The 23985-nt window shown below is 35.3% G+C and overlaps 5 protein-coding genes across 5 annotated transcripts; 1 reads left to right on the top strand and 4 right to left on the bottom strand.

Annotated features, from left to right (window-relative positions):
• The first annotated feature begins 3255 nt into the window (after positions 1 to 3255).
• Positions 3256 to 4295, top strand: LOC130498365 (glutathione S-transferase U25-like). Its single transcript, XM_056991676.1, has 2 exons — positions 3256 to 3734; positions 3816 to 4295. The coding sequence occupies exons 1-2, from the start codon at positions 3420 to 3422 to the stop codon at positions 4158 to 4160; spliced, it is 660 nt and encodes a 219-aa protein (XP_056847656.1). The 5' UTR covers positions 3256 to 3419; the 3' UTR covers positions 4161 to 4295.
• Positions 4296 to 7733: 3438 nt separating this feature from the next.
• On the bottom strand, positions 7734 to 9399 carry LOC130498532 (isocitrate dehydrogenase [NAD] regulatory subunit 3, mitochondrial). The gene is made up of 4 exons (XM_056991975.1): positions 8808 to 9399; positions 8354 to 8593; positions 8175 to 8253; positions 7734 to 8081 (listed from the first exon to the last, which is right to left on the bottom strand). The coding sequence occupies exons 1-4, from the start codon at positions 9318 to 9320 to the stop codon at positions 7807 to 7809; spliced, it is 1107 nt and encodes a 368-aa protein (XP_056847955.1). The 5' UTR covers positions 9321 to 9399; the 3' UTR covers positions 7734 to 7806.
• Positions 9400 to 10128: 729 nt separating this feature from the next.
• LOC108821612 (phosphoserine aminotransferase 1, chloroplastic) lies at positions 10129 to 11709 on the bottom strand. Its single transcript, XM_018594612.2, has one exon. The coding sequence runs from the start codon at positions 11627 to 11629 to the stop codon at positions 10328 to 10330; it is 1302 nt and encodes a 433-aa protein (XP_018450114.1). The 5' UTR covers positions 11630 to 11709; the 3' UTR covers positions 10129 to 10327.
• Positions 11710 to 12123: 414 nt separating this feature from the next.
• LOC108821615 (probable serine/threonine-protein kinase CST) lies at positions 12124 to 14967 on the bottom strand. The gene is made up of 5 exons (XM_018594615.2): positions 14149 to 14967; positions 13460 to 13595; positions 13236 to 13369; positions 13034 to 13151; positions 12124 to 12762 (listed from the first exon to the last, which is right to left on the bottom strand). Exons 1-5 carry the CDS (start codon positions 14524 to 14526, stop codon positions 12380 to 12382), a joined length of 1149 nt encoding a protein of 382 aa, XP_018450117.1. The 5' UTR covers positions 14527 to 14967; the 3' UTR covers positions 12124 to 12379.
• A 5602-nt stretch (positions 14968 to 20569) lies between these two features.
• Positions 20570 to 23593, bottom strand: LOC108821614 (probable serine/threonine-protein kinase CST). Its single transcript, XM_018594614.2, has 6 exons — positions 23370 to 23593; positions 22855 to 23228; positions 21826 to 21961; positions 21594 to 21727; positions 21355 to 21478; positions 20570 to 21262 (listed from the first exon to the last, which is right to left on the bottom strand). The coding sequence occupies exons 1-6, from the start codon at positions 23431 to 23433 to the stop codon at positions 20823 to 20825; spliced, it is 1272 nt and encodes a 423-aa protein (XP_018450116.1). The 5' UTR covers positions 23434 to 23593; the 3' UTR covers positions 20570 to 20822.
• Between the last annotated feature and the right edge of the window lie 392 nt (positions 23594 to 23985).

Genomic DNA, 23985 nt, shown 5'->3' with positions numbered 1-23985 from the left:
TATATATTATATATGACACTTATCTATATATATTATTTTTTAGATATAATGTACATAAAAATATCCAGAATATATATGGTACTTATAAGTTGGTTTAAACAATTGAAATATATATAAAATAGTCAAATATAAATATCTAAAATAGTTAAAGTATACTCAAATCACGAAAGAAAATATTTAACATAATTATGATTATCTATCCAAATATTTAAATCAAACCAGTTTATATGTTAAATTCAGGTATTCTGATATATGTTATTCAAATTTATATGTAATATATTATTTTGTTTATATATTTTGAGAAATTTAAAGTATATAATGAATTTAAATGGGTTATCCAAACCTGAACAAATCCGCAAAGTCTGAATCGAATCTGAACCAAAATTTAGAAATATCCGAATGGAACTGAAATCTTTGACCCGTGAAACTCGAAACCCAAACAGACCTAAACTGAACCCGAATGGGTATCCGAACGCCCACCTCTAATTTACAATCTATTTTTCCTTTATAACACATCAAACATATGATTAATAGTATTTTATACGTATTATCATATAAATAATCACAAATATTATATTTTCAATAATCACATATTTTGAAACATTTTTAATAATGGTTATTGGAAAATATTTTAGTAAAAATAAATTTTTGAATATATGTATATTTTAAATCATTTTTGATATAAATCAACTTTAAATTATTATTTTGATTTGAAATATATATATAAATTTTAAATTTTGTTTTATGATTATTTTAGACAAATTATATTTTTAGATAATTAGATTAATTCATTTTCGTATATTTCGTATAATGAGAATATCTTCCTAAACAGTTTTATTGTGCAAAATGGATAGGGGATCGAAATATGTGGTATTCAAATATTAGATATTTTCTAAATATCTTGCTAAATAATTGGTTGCATTAAGGGAAAGCATATTTAATTTGGTCATGGATTTTATTTGGGAAGAAAGAATTGACACAAAGAGAAGGTAATATTCAATTTATTAATATTTTGTTGATCTTTTTTAATTATAACAATCGCCAAACAACCTAAAAGTTAGCAAATTTCGTTAACCAATTTTACACCTATAGCCAAATACTCCAAATTTTTTTAATCCTTTAATTTAAATTTTCAAATACTCCGATTTTGTACTTGAGTTCTAATAAAATAGATATATTTTGTATATATTGCAACCGAGATTATAGCCAGTCAGTTCAAATGCTTTATATTTTTATGATATTTTTAGGGATCAAGCAAGTTCAGTTAATTTAATTGTTCGGTTAGTTTTACAATTTGGTTAGCGCACAAACAGAATAAGTCAACCATAATTATTTCAAATTATTGATTTTGACTTTGGTTAAATAACAATAACTGTCCTTATGTCCAAACACTTTTCATTAACTCTAGTAAACATGTTTCCAAACAATCTCATTTTGTACTTCAGTTTTAATAATATAGATAGATAGATTGTCACAATTTTTTCTTTTAGATTTTATATTTTTTAGTAAATGAAAGATTCCAATATTTTAGGTTAGAGAAATATTAGGAAAACATCTAAGATTTTTAAGGAAACTAATATTTATTATGTGTTTTGTAAATTCATTTATTAAAATTTATTATTTTTTAAGAGTAAAATTAGGAGTGGTATTAGAATGTAATTACAACTAGAATTCTACCCGCGTTGAAACGCGGATAAGTTCCTTTATTTGTTTATGAATATTAACATTTTTACAGACATTTGTTCATGTATTTGTAGAATTTTAAATTTTCTTTTTGAAAAATTATGTTGGAGTTAGTGTCTATCTCATTTAAATATATACCTTTTTATATGTGAAATATATTTTTATATGAAACTGATTTTTAAATTTGTAATTTACCTGTAGATATACATTTTAGATGTAAATTATTTTTTTAAAATTATATTGATGATTATGACTAAAACGTCAACATTTATATATCGACCTTTTTTATACGTGAAATATATTTTATACGAAACTTATTTTTAAATTGTAATTTGCCTGTAGATATACATTTTAGATGTAAATTAGTTTTAAGAAAATTTACATTGATGATTATGACTAAAAATATTTTTATAATTATATAAAATGTAAATATTTTCAATGTATTATTTAATCACTGATGTATTTGATGGTAAATCGGTCATAAGTATCTTGCTGAGGCATCAAGTTCTAATTGTTGTATCAGTCGTACAAATATCTTAATACTATTTAAAGCCGCAACCATCCACATTTGTAAACATCCACAACCACATCCGTAACCGCTGTGATTATACCAATTAACTAACAAATGAAATAAACTTTTAGAATACGTTTTCTCCAAGGATGGAACAAATCTAATCTAATAATTAATCACATATCAATTATACCTTATGTAGTTGAAAATGACTATGTAACATATAAATTTCTCTAAATATGTGAATATCATATTTTCACAATTATTATAAACTAATATCAGCTAATATTTATATAGAAAGTTTTATTTTTGGGAAGACTTTTCGGTGGATGTTGGTTTACAAAATGTAATAATGCATATATCCAATCTATACTATAGAAAATAAATTATGAAAGTAGTCAACATAACACATCCTCATTTTAAACAATTTATGGTGACTATTTTTTGTTTATCCACACGACATACTGAAATTATTTTGGTTTGGTACATAACAGATTAGTATAAGTCAGTTAGTCTATTAGGAAAGAATATAATACCGACGGCATATATTGTGTAACCAATTATTAGGAATGTATATATGTAACTGAATTATAGGAACTGTTATATTTATTTCTAATGAAATATGAATAAGTCCAAAACTTAAGTGATAACATTTATAAGTAGATAAAAAACAGGACTCTAAATTAATAGATTAGATATGTATATAAATATTTAAGTGAAGGCACTTTTGATACAATGGATGACGAAAGAAAGTGATTTTGGTATATCAACGTGTACAATTTTTAGATATATTAATAAAATTTTCCTGATTATATAAAATTCGTAATGAAGTATGACGTATATTATGATACGAATCTAGATTACATGTTTAGAGTGTACTCTGGTACAGATTTGAATTATCTCTTCTTTTTTTTTTCACATACAAAGTAACGTAAATCACGTAAAACCGATAATTATATAATTATTATGATTATATTAATGACTATTATTATGATTATATTGACGTTACAATAATACTGTATGTTGACCAAAAAAAAAATTGACGTTACAATAATACATATCTGCTATGTTTGGTGTTGGATCATATGACTGGGCTCATGCATATTGCTTGGTTGGGCATATCCACTATAAACCACAGTAACTTTGCTTCTCTTCACCATACACTTTCAAGACACAAAACAAACAGATAAGAAAATATCTCAGTAAGCTTAATCAAAGAGCAACAATGGTGGACGAGGTGATTCTTCTGGATTACTGGCCGAGTATGTTCGGAGTGAGGACGAGGATTGCTCTAGAGGAGAAAAACATCAAATTCGATTACAGAGAACAAGATCTGTGTAATAAAAGTGCCTTGCTCCTCGAGATGAACCCGGTTCATAAGAAAATACCGGTTCTCATTCACAATGGTAAACCGGTCTGTGAATCTCTCATCCAGGTCGAGTACATTGATGAGACTTGGCCAATGGAGTACCCGCTCCTTCCTTCTGATCCTTACCAAAGAGCTCATGCCAGGTTTTGGGGAGATTTCATCGACAAAATGGTAAAAAAGAAAAAAATTATAAAGATCGAAAGGTAAGAAACGTTAATATTTGGCATAACTTAATTAACAATATGTGGTTAGCTGCCCGGTCTAGGGAAGTTGATGTGGGGAGCGAAAGGTGTGGAGCAAGAGTCGGGGAAGAAGGAGTTCATAGAGATGCTAAAGACGGTAGAGTTCGAGCTTGGAGACAGGACTTACTTTGGAGGCGAAACATTTGGTTATGTGGACATAGCCCTGATTGGATTCTACGGCTGGTTCGACGCTTTTGAGAAGTATGGGAACTTTAGCATTGAAGCAGAGTGCCCTACAATTATTGCTTGGGCTAAAAGGTGTGTGAAGAGAGACAGTGTGGCTAAGTCACTTCCTGATTCAGAGAAGGTTACTGAGCTCATTCCTGAGCTAAAAAAGAAAAAACGGGTCGAGTAGATCGGTCATTATTCTGTTTTGTTTTTGCTATGTTTCAAGCCATCATAATAATACATACCTGCGATGTGGTTTGGGTAGTAAGAGCATGTCTCATCTTTGTTTCATTACGAGAAATGCTTCAATGGTTTTAATTTTCTTGCTCGGTGGGGAAAGAAGGGAAGAAGATTTTGATTTGCTTGTGAATTGCGAACATAGATCACTGCATTGATGCATTTGATCGGTGGAAATGGACTTCATAACATTTACAAATCCAAAAGAACCCTTTTAAAAGTCTTTAGTGTATGTAAAAAAAAATCTTTATTGTAAAGAGTAAATCTGATATGTTAAAACCTTATAACAAGAGGATCTCTGCACACTTTTGCATAGTTTAGTTATCCCTCTGTGTTCATGAAACCAGCAAAGTGAAGCTCTCTCTACACTATTATGTTTATCTTGTTGACCACGTGTCCTTTGTAAATCTTCCCTAATTGATCCGCTGAACATTGTCATCTCTTTAGGCTAGCTCTCGATGATTAGCAATCTAATGACACTTGAAACGTCACAATACTCTGCACTTGCCTACTTAGTGTTTGAGAAAAATATTATTCTTTGGTATCTTTCCTTTTGAAAGGGTAGTACATGGAGATTACAGTATCCCTTGCCTCTTCTCCTGTACAAAGAGAAAAGGACAAAACAGTATTTAATGAGATAACAGTTGTCTGATTTACCAAAATTTATCAAATTTCAAAATATGTTGATGGGTTGAATCCACTCTTTGCACTTAGTCTTTGATTTCTAGTATTCATCCACTCTGGAGCAAAGGAGCAGTTTCTTGTAATACAAATATCTTTTCATTTGTACCTAGCTAATCGGTAATCAAAATGGATAGTTAGGCTTGTTTTCAGAGCAAAATGTTTCAAAATCTTGCTTTGTAACAAAAACTGCTTCTCTTTATTAAATTTATTAATTAAGTGCTGTTCGTTTGGTTGACGCAGGGCGGCAGCGGCTGCGACAGCGGCTATTTTTTCACAAAGTTTGTTCGTTTGGTTGACGCAGATACCTGCGGCTGCGGCTGCGTCTAGACGCTGCGTCAATGCGTTAATAAAATCTGGACGCCGATAAAATCAGCGGCTGAGACTTAAATTCTGCGTCTATCTACATAATTTACCATTTTGTCCTTAAAACATTTAAGTATTTACATAAAAACCTTAACCTAATTGACGCAAGACGCAGCTCTCTCTCATCCCTGACGCAACCTCGAGCTCTCTCATCTCCATCTCAGGCAGACCTCGAGCTCTCCCATCTCCATCTCACGCAGCCACGAGCTCTCCCATCTCCACGGCTCGAGCTCTCTCATTTCCATCTCCGACGAAGACCTCGAGCTCTCTCATCTTCAACTCCGACAAAGACCTTGAGCTCTCTCATCTCTATCTCACGCAGCCACGAGCTCTCTCATCTCCAGGCCTCGAGCTCTCGCTTCTCCATCTCACGCAGCCACGAGCTCTCTCAACTCCAAGACTCGAGTTCTCTCTTCCCCTCCGATTTGGGTTTCAAGCATCGTTGAGGTAATTGTCTCTTGTCTCTGTTTTTGTGTTTCATATGAGTTTCTGAGAATGGATTTTGGATCCAACATAAGAGAATTTGTTCTGATGGGAATGGTTTATTTATGTTTTATTTCATAACTAAGACAAGAAGAAGCTGATAGTGATGGTCTCTGTTCTAAAACATTTAGGATATGGAACGTGTTAATGAAATAGAGTTTCCACATTCTGATTATTTTAATCTCTGATGATTGTTTGATGCTCCCTAGTGAGTCTCTGTGTGATGTATCTTTGGTTCCATTGTGAAAGAGACCAAGCTTGCGAGACTTTTAGCAAAATGAGTTGGGGTTTTTGAAAGTCATTAGCATCTTATAGTGAAACCATTTCATGTTCTCAAAGTGCCTGCCTTCATTTATCATTTGATTCACTTGAATATGTAGTCTGAGACTTGATTTTGTGTTTGCTACAGAGTGGTCATGCATTGTGCTGTTAAAGGCAATCTACTTTCATTCTCATGCTCTTTACTGTATTGAGATTCATGTGACTGGTTTCATACGACATTCATGTCACCTCCTTGTCATCATCATCGTATCTGTTTTTGTTTCCACCTCCTTTGCTTTTCTAAGCTTGAGATTATCATGGGTTTTGCTTTAAACCGATTTTAAATGTGCTTTGGGCATGACTCAGGTTGTGGAAAGTTCAGATGTTGTATCCAAGCTTGTGAAGTTTACTGAACAAAGCAAAACCATGAAGGAGATGTTTGGTCTGGCCTTCACGCATCCTTCCTTGTTGACATCTCAGAAAGCGCATGGTTCAAGTGTTTTTTTGCAGGTTATTGCTGGTGTTACTGGCAAGAAACATAGCTAAATACATGCAATGATTTTCCCCTGTTTTCCTTACATTTAGATTCTCTCTGTCTTTAACTCATTCCATTCTCAAATGAAATATGCTAAGACCTCATGTTGTTTTTTACATAAAGGCTTGTGTGTAAAGTACACTGTTCAATCTTTTTATCACATGTATTCGGTTCTCAATGACCAAACGAAAAGCTTTAAACTTTTGTTGCCACATGAAAGTGCACATACATACATCACAAAGATATTAATTTACATTATGATGAAATTGCTAGTTTTACAAACACTCTTAATAGCTCTTTTACATCAACTTGATCCTCAATAAGTAGACCAAAAGATGATCAGTATTTGCTTGTAAATTGTAATGCACTTGAACATATATGCTTATGATAAATATTTTGATATATTATATTGTTTTAATTTAGCTTATGATTTATGAAAAAAAAATGTTGTTATATTTATAGACTATATGTATTATTTAGCTTTTTATTTGTGATAAATTTGTAAATTTGACTAAAAATTTATGATAAAAATGAGTTGTTAAATTTGTAAATTTGACTAAAAATTTATTACCAATAAATTATAATATTTGGATAGATGTAAATATATTTAAACTATATTTTATTTATTTAAAAAATAATTTTACAAATTTAAACTACATGTTTCTTTTATCTGTAACATATATTTGCCTTATTTGTTTGAAGTGCTAATTTCGAAAATTAAATGTATGATTTAGTTTTATGACAAAATATTGTTATATTTGTATATTTGACCAAAAAAATATTACCAAGTAAACATAATATTTTTGTGGATGTAAATATATTTAAAATACATTTTATTTATTTAAAAGACAATGTTACAAACTTTTAAAAATAAAATATGAATAAAATGATAATAGCCGCAGCGTCTGTCAAACGAACGGTATTTAATTCTGCTTCCTGCGTCGGCGTCAGCGTCGGCGTCAACTTCCTGCGTCTTCGAAACGAACAACAATCTGCGTCGGTGTCGGCGTCAGCGTCGGCGTCAGCGTCTATGAAACGAACATCAGATAAACGAGTTTGACGCAGCCGCTGACGCCGACGCCGACGCTGACGCCGACGCTGAAACCTGCGGCAACCAAACGAACAGGGCTTTATTATGTAACTATAATAACCTCGTGCCTAAACAAGAGGTCGAACATTGTCAAATGAAGTACAAGAATGAATAAAAACAATCAAGAAAAAACAAATTAATAGCAACGCAAAACAGAGAAGCACGAAGCAAAGTAGAAGCTCAGTCAAGAGCTGCGATGACTGCATCAACAACTTCTTGAGTAGTGCAATCACCACCAAGATCTTTGGTTCGCCATTTGCCTTCTTGTATCACTTGTTTCACCGCGACTTCAAGACGATCAGCAAAAGTAGGAAACTGGAGATGTTTAAGCATCATAGCCGATGAGAGAAGTAGAGCCATAGGATTCGCTTTCTTCTGCTCCACTATCTTATCATTCCCCACATTCCCTGCTGATGCGCCTTGCTCGAATATCGCATGTTCCGCACCAACATTGCCTGCAAAACAAACTCCCCCTAAATATGTCATTTTCTGAAGCAAAATCAAGAAAAAAAGCTATCAACTTTTAATAAAGACAGAGATAGACAAACCTCCTGGCATCACTCCAGTGCCACCTGCTATTCCAGCTGCCGTGTTTGCAATAAGGTTACCATACAAATTAGGCGTTACCTGAAACAAAAAAAATAATGATTATCTATGACTTGCACAAGAACTAGTATATTAGATAACAATATATTATAGAAGAAAGAACATAATGAAAGTCGCATACCATGACATCAAACTGCTCAGGCTTAGCCACAAGCTGCATACAACAATTGTCGACAATAATCTCGTTGTATGTAATCCCAGGATAAGCTTTAGCAACCTCTCTGCAAGATTCAAGGAAGAGCCCATCCGCTAGCTTCATAATGTTGGCTTTATGAACAGCTGTCACTTTCTTCCTGTTGTTCAGGTATGCATACTCAAATGCATACCTCGCTATCCTCTCAGAACAATACTTAGTTATCACCTACATATAACCACAAAACAAAACAAAAAAAAAAATCAAAACTTCTAAAACATATTTTATTAACTGGAGATATCTCCAACTAATGTCCATGAGATAACTAGTCCGGAGACTCTAAAACATGTTCTCATATTCGTCATACCAAAAATGTAATAAACACTAGTAAATAATTCATTTTGCAATCGATTCACAATTAAAAGATGTGAAACTTTGATACCTTAAGGCTCTCGACAACACCAGGAACAACCTCGTGCTCGAGACCCGCGTACTCTCCTTCCGTGTTCTCCCTAATCACAACTATATCCACGTTCTCGTGCCTCGTCACTAACCCAGGGACGTTGATGCAGTTGACGAGGGAAGCGAAGATGTCGAGCTCTTTCCTCAACTGCATGTTCAAGGAGCTGACACCTCCGCCGACGGGAGTCGCCAAGCCACCTTTCAGACAAACCTTGTTCCTCTTCACGGATTCCATCACTTCCTCGGGGACTCTCCTCATGTTTCCTCGAACCTCGTACCTCTCGAAATGCACCGGCGCGTGCATCGCTTCGAACACCTGTTCGACCGCACCGGTCACCAAAGGTCCGATCCCGTCGCCGGGGATGAGGGTTACGGTGCGTGGGGCTCCGTCCCCGGGACGAGGCATGTAGGTGATGGATCGGGTTGGTGCGGTGAATAGAGAAGATGGATTCGCCAGGAGGCGGTTGAGGATAGAAACGGATCGCTTAGCCATTGGTGGTGGATTTTGATAATTTTAGGTTTCAGAGCGATCGATGATTCGACGTACGTTGAATGTTTCTTGTTCTTGGCGATTGCATGCAGCGTTCAGGTTTTTTTTTTCTTTTTGAGCAACGCGTTCAGGTTTTTCTTTTAATGTCTTTTGTCACCTTTTTATTCATTTTCCTTTGTTTTAAGACCACCCACAATGGGACAAATAATCAACTTTGTTTTTAAAACTGTGTAGTCAAATATGTTTTTTTTTCACGAAACAATGTCCTCTAAATATGTTGAGTGGTCTATAACTCGTACAATTTATATCAAGGGAAGGAAAACATATACACCAAAGAACAATTTGACAATTGGATTTAACTTGATATGTACTCTTTTCACCCTTACTTTTTTTTTTACATTTACACCAAAAAAAAAAAGAATCTGAAGATTAAATCTTGTATGTTTTTTTTTTTTTTTTTTTTTGTAATCTTGTGTGTTTTAGTTAGGCTAGTTTGTGTTTTCATTTCACTGGGTGTGACATTAGGAGGAAATTGGAAGGAAACTGGTGACCGCCCATCCAAAAACGTGGTGGGACTTGATTCTCATAATAGTACTATCTCTTTGTTCTCCATAACTCCTGTTTTTAGTAACGAACTGAATGCTACTTGGTTTGTATATGCAGATTCTACTAAAGGCTTCTTTCAGATACTACTACAGTTGCTTGTAGAGAGGCAATATCAGTTGGTAACTTACTCACTGAACTCTGTTATTTATGGGATCTAAATCTGCGTTTTTGCTTCTTGTAAAAACATGATCTACAGTTATAAGAGTTGCAGAGAAAGGAGTCCTTATAAAGAGATTATCAGATCTCTGTTGTTAACAAACTGAGATTATCAGATCTCTGTTGTTAACAAACTTGACCAATATTTTGATACATTATTAAATATAACCAAATCATAAGCATCAGCTTATCATCACCCAACAAACATAACCAAAATGCAAAACAAAACAAAAGAAACACAGATAAACTTAGGCATGTTTTGCCTGAAAATCTTTCATGAAAGCAACAAGCTTCTCAACACCAGCCAAAGGCATAGCATTGTAAATAGAAGCTCTCATACCACCCACCGACCTATGCCCTTTAAGCTGCACCATCCCCTCCTTAGCAGCTTCCTTGATAAACTCACCTTCCAACTCAGACCTCTCCAACGTGAACGGCACATTCATCAACGACCTCACCGACTTCTCAACAGGACACCTGTAAAACCCCTCGCTCTCCTCGATAGCGTCGTAAAGCAAACCAGCTTTCCTCACGTTCTTCCTCTCCACTTCCTTCAACCCACCTTGCTCCAACAGATCCTCGAACACGAGACCGCACATATAAATCCCGAAGCAAGGAGGCGTGTTGTACAACGACTTATTCTCGTCGTGGATCTTGTAGTCAAGCATCACGGGTGTGATCTCCTGAGCTTCACCGATCAGATCTTTTCTAATGATCACAATCGTCACACCGGAAGGACCGACGTTCTTCTGAGCACCACCGTAGATCACACCGAACTTAGACACATCAACCGGTTTCGAACAGAAGTTAGAAGACATATCAGCCACCAAGAACCCGTTAGGGTTCCTAACGACAGGATAGTCCTTAAACTCAACCCCATGGATCGTCTCGTTAGCGCATATATGCAAGTACTTAGCATCCAAACTCTGCTCAAGGTCATCGAAAGACGGAACCTTTGTGTACTTGTCACCTTTCCCCGACCAGATCACGTTGGTCTCACAATACTTCTTCGCTTCCTTAACAGCTTTGTCTCCCCACGAACCGGTCACGACGAAATCGACGGTCTCGTCCGGTTTGCAGAGGTTGAGAGGCAAACCGGCGAACTGAGTCGTGGCGCCGCCTTGCAAGAAGAGGACGGAATATTCGGAAGGGATCTCGAGGAGCTGGCGGAGATCCGATTCGGCTTTTTGGATGATGGAGAGGAACTCTTTGCCTCTGTGGCTCATCTCCATCACGCTCATCCCGGATCCGCGCCAGTTGTACAGATCTGTTTGCGCTTTGAGGAGGACGTTCTCTGGTAAGGTCGCGGGACCCGCAGCGAAGTTGAAGACGCGGTCTTGCGATCCGGTGGGGATGGATTTAGAAGATCCGTCTTGGAGTTGGGTTGGTGAGGAGACGCATCTGACGGAGACGGGTTTGGTTTTTTTGCCGGGGAGGTGGAAGGTGTTTGGTTTGGTGAGGTGGAGGAGAGATTGAGATGTGGGTTTCAACGACGGGATCTGAGTTTTGTTGTTTCCGACGAGGAAAGAGTTCGTTGACGCAGCCGCCATGATTGTGCGTGAGTTAAGTGAGTTGCTGAGATTCTTAAGTGTTCGCTTTTTATTGCAAAAGATCTGTCTGAATAGAGTTTGGTGAGAGAGAGATATATAAAAGTTAATTTTAAAACGACAGCGTTTTCGTGGTAGGTGGTACTGGTTTGTCTGCTACTTTGTTTAATTTACACTCATTTCTAGTGTGTGTGTGTGTGTTTCAGACTTTCAGTTGGTTTAATTTATAGAAGTAAAAGAATTCAAACTAGAACTCTTCTTAATATTTTAAGACTATGTCACTCCACTGAAAAAAATCTGTGGATTATCCAGGAGAAGAGAGGAAAAAAATATGTGGATTTTCCAGGAAAATAGAGGAGATAAAAGAATGATTGCAAACAAAAAAAATTAGAGAGTTCATAGGACATGGAGTTTATAACGCAGACCTTTCATTGGATAAGAATATGAAAATGCAACATCAGTCTTGAAATGAGGATAACTATACACGTTCTACCAGAAGTGAATGGTTGAATGTCATACAAAAATACAAGGAAACAATATAGTCATAAGTATGTCATACAAAAACACAATGAAACACTATTGTACACAAATAACTTTAAAAATATGGTCACAAAACAAAGTATAAATATACTCTCATCTTAAAACAGAGTTGAACCAAATCACTCTAAAAAAGCATCAAGTAACCATTTCTTTCTTTATTCAAACGGTCCAGGCGACGACCTCCTCCGTTTAGCCCCACACACCGGCTCGATATCAGTACTGATAGTGGCGTGGCGAGGAATGAGAATAGCTAGCAATGTCAGGTTTACTGGAAGAAGGGATGACGAGGTTAATGCGTTGGATGTGTTCGAGTACGTCGAGTACTTCCATCATGTGTGGTCGTTTTTTTGGGTCTGGTTCTGTACAAGAGAGTGTAATTCGTCCCATTTCAGTCGCCACCTTGGATGAGTATTGACCTTTGATTCCTTTGTCCATTATATGTTTCACTTTGTCTTTGCTTGAGAGTTTTGGTCTTAACCAGTTGAGTAGACTCTCTTGTCCTTCAGGCCGTTTTGGGTCATACACTCTTAGTCCGGTCATTATTTCCAACAAGACCAGACCAAAGCCGTATACATCACTCTTAACGTATAAATGGCCTGAGAATGAAGACCATAAACTAACAGGGTTACTCAAAAAAAAATCTTGAAGATGATGAATGTCAGCAATGTAGAAGATATTAATGACTTCAACCCTATTAAGATAGCATCGTATCTTCACCCTATCTAGATGATTACTTCCAAATATTTATTTTGTGTATATGTTTCCAAATTGTAAGTAATACTTAACTACTGTATGATCTACGGGTCTAACAAAGTCCATAACTAAAAGTTTTTTATGGTTTATTTATGTTTCTCTTTATTTATGTACCTGTTGCCAAATATTCAGGAGCGGCATATTTGTCCATGATCCTAACCGTAACTTGTGGATTCGCTTGTAGTGATCCTAACTTCGCTTGTCCTAAATCTGAAATCTTTGCTTCATAATTCTGCGCGGATATATCAAAATACAGATTCGTTTTTTAGTTAATGCAACTATAATAATAATATAATGAGAATTTAATTAGGCTAACCGAGTCGATAAGGATCTTTGACGGGTTGAATTCTCTATAGATGACTGTTCTTTGTAAGCCGTGTAGAAACGCTAGGCCACGTGCTGCACCGATCATTATCTTGATCCTTAGGTCCCAAGGAAAAGGCTCGGTTCCTGAAGCAAAGTAAATCAAAGTTTTTACGAAACAAGCCTTGTTGTAACGATATGGACACTGGTTTTGTGGGTTTACAAAATATTAATTACGTTGAAAAAGATGATCACTAAGACTTCCTTTGGGCATGAACTCGTATACAAGCAGAAGCTCTTTGCCTTCACGACAGTGTCCTAATAACTTTACCAGATTTGGGTGTGAAAGCCTCCCCAAGACGTTAACTACTGACTGTCCGGAACCAAAAACAAAACCACGAAATCAGAAATCAGAAATTTCGCTTATTCCATCAAAACATACAATAAAGTGATAAACCAAATGAAAGATAATAGGACTCTTTAGTCAAAAAAAAAAGATAATAGGACTCGTTCATAACACGAGTTATAAAAAGTTTCAATGGATGCCTAAATTTTAAAACTAGTTAATTGTTCAATTTTGTTCTTATTTAACTATTAAAATTCTATAATATATATTTTTAATTAGTTAAGGGTGTCAAAGATAAATTAATGAAAAACTATATTAAAAAAATTAAATGACATTTATTCTATAGCAGCTTTTATTATAAAACTACATTTAATTTGAAACAAGAAGAGTATCTATTTTAAAGAAGAGTATCTATTTTAATTTAATCAAGACTGCAAAACGTACGTAAAGGCAAATATAGTTTTCAGTTTGGAATAGTAAAAAAAATTAGGTAAAATTACGTAACAATTTACGTCAATGAAGAAACAAAAGTCGCAAAATAGTTATGTTGTTTTGTTGAAACAGAGAGTTAAAATCTTACTTGCCAGTCTTCCAAATCATGAACATTCTCGGAGTTCAGTCTTTTGACGGCGACAGTCATACCGGAGCCTGCTATAGAAGGAGCAAGAGTCTTGGCATCGATCCAACCTCTGTAAACTTCACCGAAACCTCCTTGACCTAACATCAAGTCCGGTTTAAAATTCATCGTCGCAGTCTTTAGATCAAGAAAGCTGTAAAGTTTGACATTTGTTGATTCCAATATCTGCCCGGAACCGTCGCTCGCAGCCCGCAAGAATTGGTTCGGTCGTCCGACGTTGCTGTTTGTTGTCTCTGTGGTCGACAAGAAGTCTGCTCTACTGCGGTTGTTAGTCATTTTGGAAGGAGAGGAAGAGGAAAAGTATGAAACACAAAGACCCATTTCACTAGCTAGTCGTTGTCTTTTTTTTTTCTTCTCTTTCTTGTTTACCAATTCGGACAAGAGCTAATAGATGATCAAGTAGCTACTTGTGCTTTTTATTGCCATGAGTTTTGAATAAATGAAAAAGGATTGCAATATACTTTTAATTATCAAATTCTACATTTTCCATGTTATAGTCTAATTTATTGCTTTATGCATATTTTAATTACCACGAATTAAACACATAATACGAAAAATACCAAGAACATCGACCAACTAAAGTATCATGGCCGAAGCTTTTTGACTCTATGACGCGTGATCTGAAAAATATATTTGAAATTTTTTTGTTTTACTTTGGAGATCCTTAAATTCTTCTAACAGTTTCTGAAACTTTCATTCAAACGATTTCTAGCTAGTAGAGAATATGCTTGTGGACTGTTTTTCATAATGTGCCGTTGGAATTTAAAAAATATATATAGATAAACCTCTTACTCCATAATGACTAATTGATTGATTACTCATTTTAACTTTAGATTTTTTTTTTTTTTTTGTAAAAGACTTTCAAATTAAAATACAAAAAACATACAATGTATGGTTGAAACAACCATAAGTTTGAGAAAGTATGATGAGAGACATGCCCCATAATAAACCAAGCAGCAGCTTACAAAGGAGAAGACTTATGATTCATAAGCTTAATGAAACAAGAAAAGATGAAAGTACTACGAAGATGGAAGGTAGTTTCCGCGGCCTCGGCGACCTTTTTTACCTCTTCCTCTTACTGTTTTCCATTCCATATCTTGAAACTTTTGGAGTGGTTTTATTGGTCTTCCACCTCTCGACATGTTGAGGTTTGCCATAGCATCACTCATATACCCTCTCTCATCATCTTGCTCACTACAAGCAATTTGAGTGATAGGAAGGACTACCATGTGCAGGAAAGAAAGGAGGGACCAATGAATTGTCCATTGAAGCCAAGTTAGCCTCAAGAACAATAACAGGGGATGGAATTTCTTCCATAATAGTATCATTAGTTGGAGCAGATTGTATGTCTGCTAATGGTGATGGAGTGAGAAGAGAGTTGGAGCCATTGGCTATATGTACCTTAGAGTAAGTGAAGTTGTTTACTGGAGTTGAGGGATCCTTCGGCTCAACACTAAGTTGTGACTGCAAATGCCTAATACCACTTTCTTCAGTAGATTCCAAAGTCTGTTTCGTAAGTTGTTTCCTTGCGTTTTCAGCTGATACCAAACTCGACTCCTCATTATCAGCTGGTAACACCAATTGATTTGATGCAACTGTAGGCTGAGCTAGTACCTTTTCCATTTCAGCCTGAGGTTCTTCCACTAAGTCCTCATGTGAAGGACTTGTTTCCGCATTCAGTTGCACAGCTGGAAGTAGACATCTTTTCTCCTTGTGTCCCAAATGTCCACATCTGCCACAAACACTTGGAATCCATGTATACTCAACATCCACCAAAAAAATATTACTTTGTTTGTCATCTAAGGCAATTTGCTTCGGAAAAGGCTTGTCAAGTTCTACCTCAACCAGCACCTTTGCTTCTCCCAAACAAGTCGGATCAAGCCGAGGTCTATGTGTTTGCATAGGCTCACCAAGTCCAGACGCTACATGGCTGAGACCTAATCTTGAGTAACAACTATCCGGAACATTTTTCAGAGTAACCCACACTAGTATTGTTGATACCTCAGGGACATTGAACGAGTTAACTGATTTCCAAGGTGACACAAATAATAGACAATCATCAACATGCCATACTCCTCTTTGAATTACCCACTGTCGAGTTGAATCATGAGGTATATGAAACATGTAAGAAGAGTCATTCAGTTTTCGGCAACCTATTTTACAGGTTCTACCCCACAGCCTGTTTACCACAGCATGGATTAAACCCCCAGGAGGAAGAGAACAACGATGAAAGTGGCCAATGATATATTCCTTTTTATTCTCTGGTCCTAGTTGAAGCACCTGAGAAGGAATAGTTACCTGAGGCGTTCCATCAAGTCGAAAAGTTGGCTTTGCCGCTCGATAGAGATTTCTGGTAGCAGGGTCCATTCTGGCTGCCCATGGAAATCTTAATGTTCCATCCTCTTTAAGCTCAGGGACCGGAATCTTCTGAACTGGCATACGCGGAAACTCTCTTACGGCGCTTGGATGGTTTCTTTTCTTCTGGTTTGGCCCAGTTCCATCAGTTAGTGTTGGCCAAAAAGAGTCGAGGAGATTGTTTAAATGCTGCGGATTGAAATCACTTGGTGTTGCAGGCATTAGAGGAGTAGCAGGTGGTGTAAAAGCAAGTGGTCTGGCCCAAGCTCCAATCGAAGGAACGAAAGTAGCTACTGCAGAATCAACTGATTTCTTTGGGGAACCAGTAATTATCGGAGGGATACCAGTAGACTAAGGTGACCTCGAGTCTAGAACACAAGTGTTCCTAACATCTTCACTTTCCTGTTGGCTAGTAATCTCTGAAGATACGACAATATCTCCGACCCCCTCTAATACTTGTTCAACACCAGTGTTGATTGTTCCCATTTTATTTTTGAAGAGATGATCTCAGAAGAGGTAATGTTATCTCTGGCCGCTTCTAGTACGGGTTCAACACCAGAGTTGCTAGCTCCCATTTTGTTTTCAGTTTGGGTTTCACTTGAATCCTTGGGAATCACCTCCAGATTGATGACATCTTTTTGATGCATATCTTTATCATCATAGCTCGCTGGCGAAGGAGTAGACGACAGCTCGGAGCCGGCTATTGTTTTCTCAATCGAGACTGTAGATGTTGATATTGCCGGGGGTGGAGATTCCATTGACCAGCGAAACTTAGATGGCCAACGCGGATCTGGAGTGGCTGTGAGATGAGTAGAGATCGAGGAAGATGAGTTATTGCTTGAAGGATCAACAGCGTCATCGATTACGTTCTCTAAAGGCGGTTTCCGATCCATGGCGACGAGAGTACGAGAGCAGAGGAGAGCAAAGCTTGGTGAGATGGAATCCTAGAGAGGAGGCGAGACCGGATCTGGAGCTCGTGCTTGGCGACGCGCCGTAGCGGCGTCGATAATTGCAGAACACCGGGGAGCTTTTCTAGAGAAGAGAGAAGAGGTTTCGTTTTTTTTTTCTCGCGTTTTTACCGTTACCTTTTTCTTAAATCATCAATTATAACTTTAGATTTTTAACCAATTACAACTTCGTTGAAACGATAAACGTGGAATTTTATCATCTGGAGTCAAGTTTTCGTTACTGAGCTATGATTAGGCATGGACATTCGGGGTCCCAATCGGGTTTCGATTTTATCCAATCGGGTTTCGGTTTTTCGGGTTAATAAAAATCAGTCCCATTCGGATTATTTGAAAGTTCGGTTCGGGACCGGTTCGGGTTCTATCGGGTTCGGGTCGGGGTTAGTAAATCTTCAAAGAATCGGTACAATCCAATGTACTTTCGGATTCGGGTCCCAATCGGTTCTTCGGTTTAAAAATATCTGATTTGTACCTAATTTATAACCAAAACATAAGTAAAAATTGTTTTTTTTTGTTTCATTACCTAATTTGTACATTTTTATAACCAAAACATAAAACATAAGTAAAATCGATTTAAAAATAAGAAATGAACATCAATCATAATCATTCAAAATCAAGCGAAAGGGAAACATTTTTATTGATAAAAAGAAAACCAAATAAATGAAATTATAAAACGAAAACCACAACCTCATGAAATGAGAAACATTGTCTAATGAAAACAAAATCTAAATCTAAATATTTTACAATTCAACGGTTCCTTTAATCATCAACATTCATGCAATAGAACCACCAATTTTTATGTAATAGATAAGTATTTTAGATGTTCAATGTATCTTAATGTATTTTGGATACATGTTAGGAATTGAGAACATGTTTGGTATAAGATCTTTCAGGGGTTTTGAATGTTTCGGGTTCTATCGGATACCCATTTATATTCGGGTTCGGTTCGGATAATACCCATAACCCGAAATACCAAAAAACAAGATCCATTCGGTATTTATGTCGGGTTCGGATCGGTTCGGATTCATTTTTATCGGATCGGATTTGGTTCGGATTTTCGGGTTCGGTTTATTTGCCCAGTCCTAGCTATGATTTATTTTTTGATCAAACTGAGCTATGATTATTTATTGATTTTTAGGAAAATAATAATAATGAAGTACTATATATGTTGTGTGCAGAGATGGGAAAAAACTTACAAAGTGAAAAGGTCATTTCCGTGTGCAAACAGAATGCCTGAGAGTCAGCTTCTGTATCACACATTCACGCGGCTTGGACGTTTGTATCTTTATGTCTACACATGTATATAATTAGCATTATTTTGTTAGTGCCATGACATGAATCTAATCTATTAATTTAGGGATTATCTACTATTTGAAGTTCTCATTTAAATTTTGGACTTTTTCATAATTGTTGCTAGAATATATCATGTCTCCTATACAATGCAACCTACCAACTTAAATTAAACCAAATCTTAACCAACATAGATTAGTTAAACCTAACCAATAACACTTTTATAATATCTAATCTATTAATTTAGGGATTATCTACTATTTGAAGTTCTCATTTAAATTTTGGACTCTTTCATAATTGTTGCTAGAATATATCATGTCTCCTATACAATGCAACCTACCAACTTAAATTAAACCAAATCTTAACAACATAGATTAGTTAAACCTAACCAATAACACTTTTATAATATTTTTGGTTAATCTCTTAATATAATTAGATCATATAAAACTGAACCACTCTTAAATCAACGAGTTCCATATCATTCCAGACATAAGAGAAAAAATATTCGACTCATTTACAACGTATGCATACAAAGACCGTGTATGCTTATGCTCATTGATCTTCCAAAAACCAAATAATTGTGGCATAGACCAACATAGGCTCATGTTCGTATCACTAACTTTACTTCTATATATTTACTCTTTACCTACATCATATCACAACATACACAGTTATGCAAGAACATGATTTTTTTTTGTTCAAACAACCAAATAATGGTGGCATATGGTCAGTAGATTTTTTAAATATGTTTTTTTATATATTACATTTTACGAGACTATGTGTATAAGTTTTTTTTTTGAAAAAGGCATAACTATGTGTATAAGTTAAAAGGTAAAAAGTATGACAAGGCAAATTATTATACTAAAAATGAAAGAAGATTAAATACAAACTAATAACAAGTACAACACAAATTATCACACTATTAAATTCTATATATATTTAATAAAATATTATATATATGTCTAATATGTATAAATATATAAATGTTACACAAAATATATATAATATTATATACACATATTATATATACCAAATATTATTAATTGAAATTTGACAAATCAATTTCCGCCCTTTAGGGCGGGTCCTAATCTAGTTAACTATTAAGAGCATCTTCAGTTTTTCTATGTATTTTCTATATTTTTATCTAAAAGTAAAATACTGTAACTCTATCATATAGATACATTAGAACAATACCTATCTTTATAATAGAGTTTTTCTAAGAAAAATGTAGAGAGATAATTTAGAAGTGGTTCACAAATCGACAACTAATATACAGATATTTTCGTTTCACTGCATATAGGAAACAGTAGGTTTAATTTGATTAACGGATAGGTATACGGATCTATTTGAATGTGAATCATCTAGAGGAAGATGATCAGGAGGTGACTGAATCTGGGGGTATTCCAGATTTTTTTTCTTTTTTATGAATATGCAAATGTAAACAAAACTTAAACTTAAATAATGATGCGGTCCATGTTGAAATGTGATAATTTATCCAGATCCAACCCATAACTGAAATTTAATATTTTCAAAGTCATCATCACTTCATCAACCCTACCCTTTCTAAAAATCTACAAATGAGTAGATCTTCTCAAAACCAACAATTCCACAACTGAACCTGTAAAATAAACATATAAACATCTTAAAAATTTATAGATGAATATTTCGTGTTTCTTTAGTTTATATGTTCTCATCTTACTCTAAGAGTAGCTTTAGACGTGGGAAAATGATCAATATTTAAAAGATTTTCCGAATTGTAGTAACAAATACAGTATGTATTAATTCCTCCATTTCCGTCTATATATATATATATTTGATCACATTTCCCATGCTTTCATATTTGCAAAGGTTGAGAGATCTCTAGTATGTAACACAAGAATACACTATTCTACACAAAGCACTTCAAGATTTTTTTGCAAAAACGAATCATAAATACTCCCATTTTAAATGAAATATAGCCAAAAGGACTCTAAAACCGTATCATATATATCGTTGAAAAAAATAACATCAAGTTCTAGCCGCCGGCCTCCTCCGTTCAGCCCCCGCGGCACCAGCTCTATAACTATACTGATAGCGATGTGGCGAGGAGCGAGAAGAGCTAGCAACATTCGCTTTAGTCGAAGACTGTTCTGTGATTACGTTAATGCATTGGATACGTTCGAGTACGTCGACTACTTCCTTCATGTGTGGTCGGTTTTTCGGGTCTGGCGAGACACAAGAGAGTGTGATGCGTCCCATTTCTGCTACGACTTTGGGTGAGTATTGACCTTTGATTCCTTGGTCCATTATATTTTTCACTCTGTGTTTTCTCAAGAGTTCTGGTCTTAACCATTCGACTAGATTCTCTTGTCCCTTGGGGCGTTTTGGGTTATATGCCCTTTGTCCGGTCATCACTTCTAGTAGTACTACACCAAAGGCATATACATCACTCTTAACGTATAAATGGCCTGAAGATGAAGAAAATAAACTAAAACGGTTACTTAATAGTTTTGTTACAAAATAAACCATGGTTGATATATGTTTTTTCTTCTAAATGTACCTGTTGCCATGTATTCAGGAGCAGCGTAACCAAACGTGCCCATGATCCTAGTCGTAACGTGTGACTTCTCTTGTGATGGTCCTAACTTTGCTAAACCGAAATCCGAAAGCTTTGCATCAAAGTTCTGCATACGCCGATGAACATTTAAAAAAAAATCTCATTAGAAAAAAATGATTAAAGATTCTACTAATTAATTGTCATGACTATCATATAATATGAAGTGTTTTTATCAGACTAACCGAGTCCAGAAGTATATTTGAGGCTTTGAAGTCTCTATATATGACTTCTCTTTGTAAGCCGTGTAGAAACGCAAGGCCACGAGCTGCACCAAGCACAATCTTGATCCTTAGGTCCCAAGGAAATGGCTCGTTTCCTGAATCAAATTAAGATCATGCAAAGTAAAGTTTAATAAATAGAATCAATCTTTGTTACAATGATGGAGTTTTGTGGGGTTTAAGTGATGTTAATTACTTCGAAAAAGATGACTCTCAAGGCTTCCTTTGGGCATGAACTCGTAGACAAGCAGAAGCTCTTTGTCTTCACGGCAGTATCCTAATAACTTCACCAGATTTGGGTGTGAAAGCATCCCCAAAAAGTTAACTTCCGACTGTCCAAAAACAAAGACAAACCACTATTCTTTAACTTGAACATTATCGTGCCAAAGAATCCAGAGTAGTAAACCAAATGAAAGATCTAGGACTAGTAAATATTACTAACTGACCGTGCCAAAGAATCCAGATTTTTATAATTCTACCAATCTTAAATTATAATGTTACATATGATGAATACTTTTACAATATAATATTTTGTAGCTAACAACAAACAACTAATAATGAAAACTCACAACTCAGAAGTAAGAAAAACCAGATAAGAGGTTCCCCAACAAAATTTCTAAATATATGTATAGAAAAATATTTATATTTTATTAAAGAGATCTCAAAGCTATGAAAATGATTTTCATGGTTTTGAGATCTCCAAAATAGTAATTCATCTATATGCACGAGTTAATATACTTTGAGAACATACATAAGAACTCTACATGAATCATGCTCTATGCTAAATTTTCACCACTAATATGTAAGAATATAATAATATAAAAAGAAAAATTAAAAGAAAGATAGTAAATCGGCCGGTACCTCAAATGGGATTCTGTAACAATTTCTGCAGTTACTCCTGTTGTTCATATGTCATTTTTTACTGGTTATGTTATCTGTTTTTATTAAAATTTATTTATTTTACAAATATACAATAAGATAATAATATTCAATAAGAATATTTTTTTAGAACTCCACCAATGAGAGTCATAAACGCCCAAATTTAAAACTATTGATGACCTACGTCTTGGTACAAATGTTTAATTTATTAGTATAAATAAATTAATATTTCTTTTAATCATTCAACAAGACGTGCAACAGGAAGTCAAGGTCGTTTTTTATCCCGTCAAAGAAGTAATCAAGATCGCAAATAATAATTATATCAAAACTAGAGTTTAGATCTTACTCGCCACTCTGCAAATCCTTGAACACTCTCTGAATTCAATCTTTTAACGGCGGCGATCATACCGGAACCAGCTTTAGAAGGAGCAAGAGTCTTGGTATCGATCCAACCTCTGTAAACTTTACCAAAACCTCCTTGACCCAACATGGAGTCCGGCCTGAAGTTCTTGGTCGCCGTCGTTAGATCCTGGAAGCTGTAGATTTTGAGATTTGGTGATTCCAATATTAGACCTGAATCACCAACAATCCCACCGGAATATTCGCTAGCCGCTTCAGAGAATTGGCTTTGTGGTCCGACGCTGCTGTTTGTCGTCGCGAGGGTGGTAGTGGTCGTTGATGACGAGAAACCTGTTCCATTACTGTGGTTGTTCGTAGAGGCTGAGTAATCACAAAAGCAAAGAGATGAGAAGCAAAAAAAAAAAGAATGTCTATTTTATATGTTCTTGAAAATCTTTTGAGTCTTGAAGAAAATAACAAGAACTTGCAGAAGAATCTCAAGACGGATTAGTAGTTAATTACCATGACTGTGGAGACCTGTTTTGGAAGAAGAGGAAGAGGAAAGGGATGAAATGCAATGACCCATTTCAAAAGTTGTCTTCTTCTTCTTTCTTTTTTACCAGTTCAGACAAGAGCTAGTGGATGATCAAGTAGCTATTTGAGTTTTTATTGCCTTGAGTATTGATTTGTCAGAAGGAAACAAAAAAAAAAGAGGGAGGAACTTGTGGGGTTGGTAAGGGATAACTCAATTATTAAAGGGGGTAACTCAATTATTAAAGGAGAGGAAGTCTGAGGAAACCACCATTCTTTGGTCTTACGTGTCTTTTTTTATGCATTCCTTTTTTAATTCAACTGAATTAAAAAAATTGAAGGAAAATGCCAACAAGATCTCAACCAAATAAAATGCTTCAATCTATGATCGTGTGATTTGGAAAAATCTAGGAGTTGTTTTACTTGAAATGTATAAATTCTTGTATTTCACATTTTTAGAACTCATGTGCACATCATAGTTACAAACTTTTGTGCACGATAAATTATAACTTATAGTTCGAATTCTTTTTAAAGAGAGTTTGAAAATCAATTCAAGACATCTGGATTTTGACCCACAAACTTTTTCGTGATGGAGACCATAAAATTA

Source organism: Raphanus sativus, chromosome 8 (genome assembly GCF_000801105.2).
Source record: "Raphanus sativus cultivar WK10039 chromosome 8, ASM80110v3, whole genome shotgun sequence".
In the NCBI taxonomy this organism is placed as follows: Eukaryota; Viridiplantae; Streptophyta; class Magnoliopsida; order Brassicales; family Brassicaceae; genus Raphanus; species Raphanus sativus.
This window is presented reverse-complemented; position numbering and strand designations above follow the sequence as displayed.

What these genes read in the sequence shown, in the direction of transcription:
- LOC108821614 (XM_018594614.2), bottom strand. Translation starts at nt 23,433, where the DNA reads ATGGGTCATTGCATTTCATCCCTTTCCTCTTCCTCTTCTTCCAAAACA. An exon ending in AAGGATTTGCAGAGTGGCGA is followed by an intron (nt 21,962 to 22,854) that starts GTAAGATCTAAA and finishes GTTTTTGGACAG; the next exon opens with TCGGAAGTTAACTTTTTGGG. An exon ending in TGAGAGTCATCTTTTTCGAA is followed by an intron (nt 21,728 to 21,825) that starts GTAATTAACATC and finishes AATTTGATTCAG; the next exon opens with GAAACGAGCCATTTCCTTGG.
- LOC108821615 (XM_018594615.2), bottom strand. Translation starts at nt 14,526, where the DNA reads ATGGGTCTTTGTGTTTCATACTTTTCCTCTTCCTCTCCTTCCAAAATG. An exon ending in ATGATTTGGAAGACTGGCAA is followed by an intron (nt 13,596 to 14,148) that starts GTAAGATTTTAA and finishes GGTTCCGGACAG; the next exon opens with TCAGTAGTTAACGTCTTGGG. An exon ending in CAAAGATCCTTATCGACTCG is followed by an intron (nt 13,152 to 13,235) that starts GTTAGCCTAATT and finishes ATATCCGCGCAG; the next exon opens with AATTATGAAGCAAAGATTTC.
- LOC108821612 (XM_018594612.2), bottom strand. Translation starts at nt 11,629, where the DNA reads ATGGCGGCTGCGTCAACGAACTCTTTCCTCGTCGGAAACAACAAAACT.
- LOC130498532 (XM_056991975.1), bottom strand. Translation starts at nt 9,320, where the DNA reads ATGGCTAAGCGATCCGTTTCTATCCTCAACCGCCTCCTGGCGAATCCA. An exon ending in CTGAGCAGTTTGATGTCATG is followed by an intron (nt 8,254 to 8,353) that starts GTATGCGACTTT and finishes TTTTTGTTTCAG; the next exon opens with GTAACGCCTAATTTGTATGG. An exon ending in CACTGGAGTGATGCCAGGAG is followed by an intron (nt 8,082 to 8,174) that starts GTTTGTCTATCT and finishes TTTGTTTTGCAG; the next exon opens with GCAATGTTGGTGCGGAACAT.
- LOC130498365 (XM_056991676.1), top strand. Translation starts at nt 3,420, where the DNA reads ATGGTGGACGAGGTGATTCTTCTGGATTACTGGCCGAGTATGTTCGGA. An exon ending in GAGATTTCATCGACAAAATG is followed by an intron (nt 3,735 to 3,815) that starts GTAAAAAAGAAA and finishes ATATGTGGTTAG; the next exon opens with CTGCCCGGTCTAGGGAAGTT.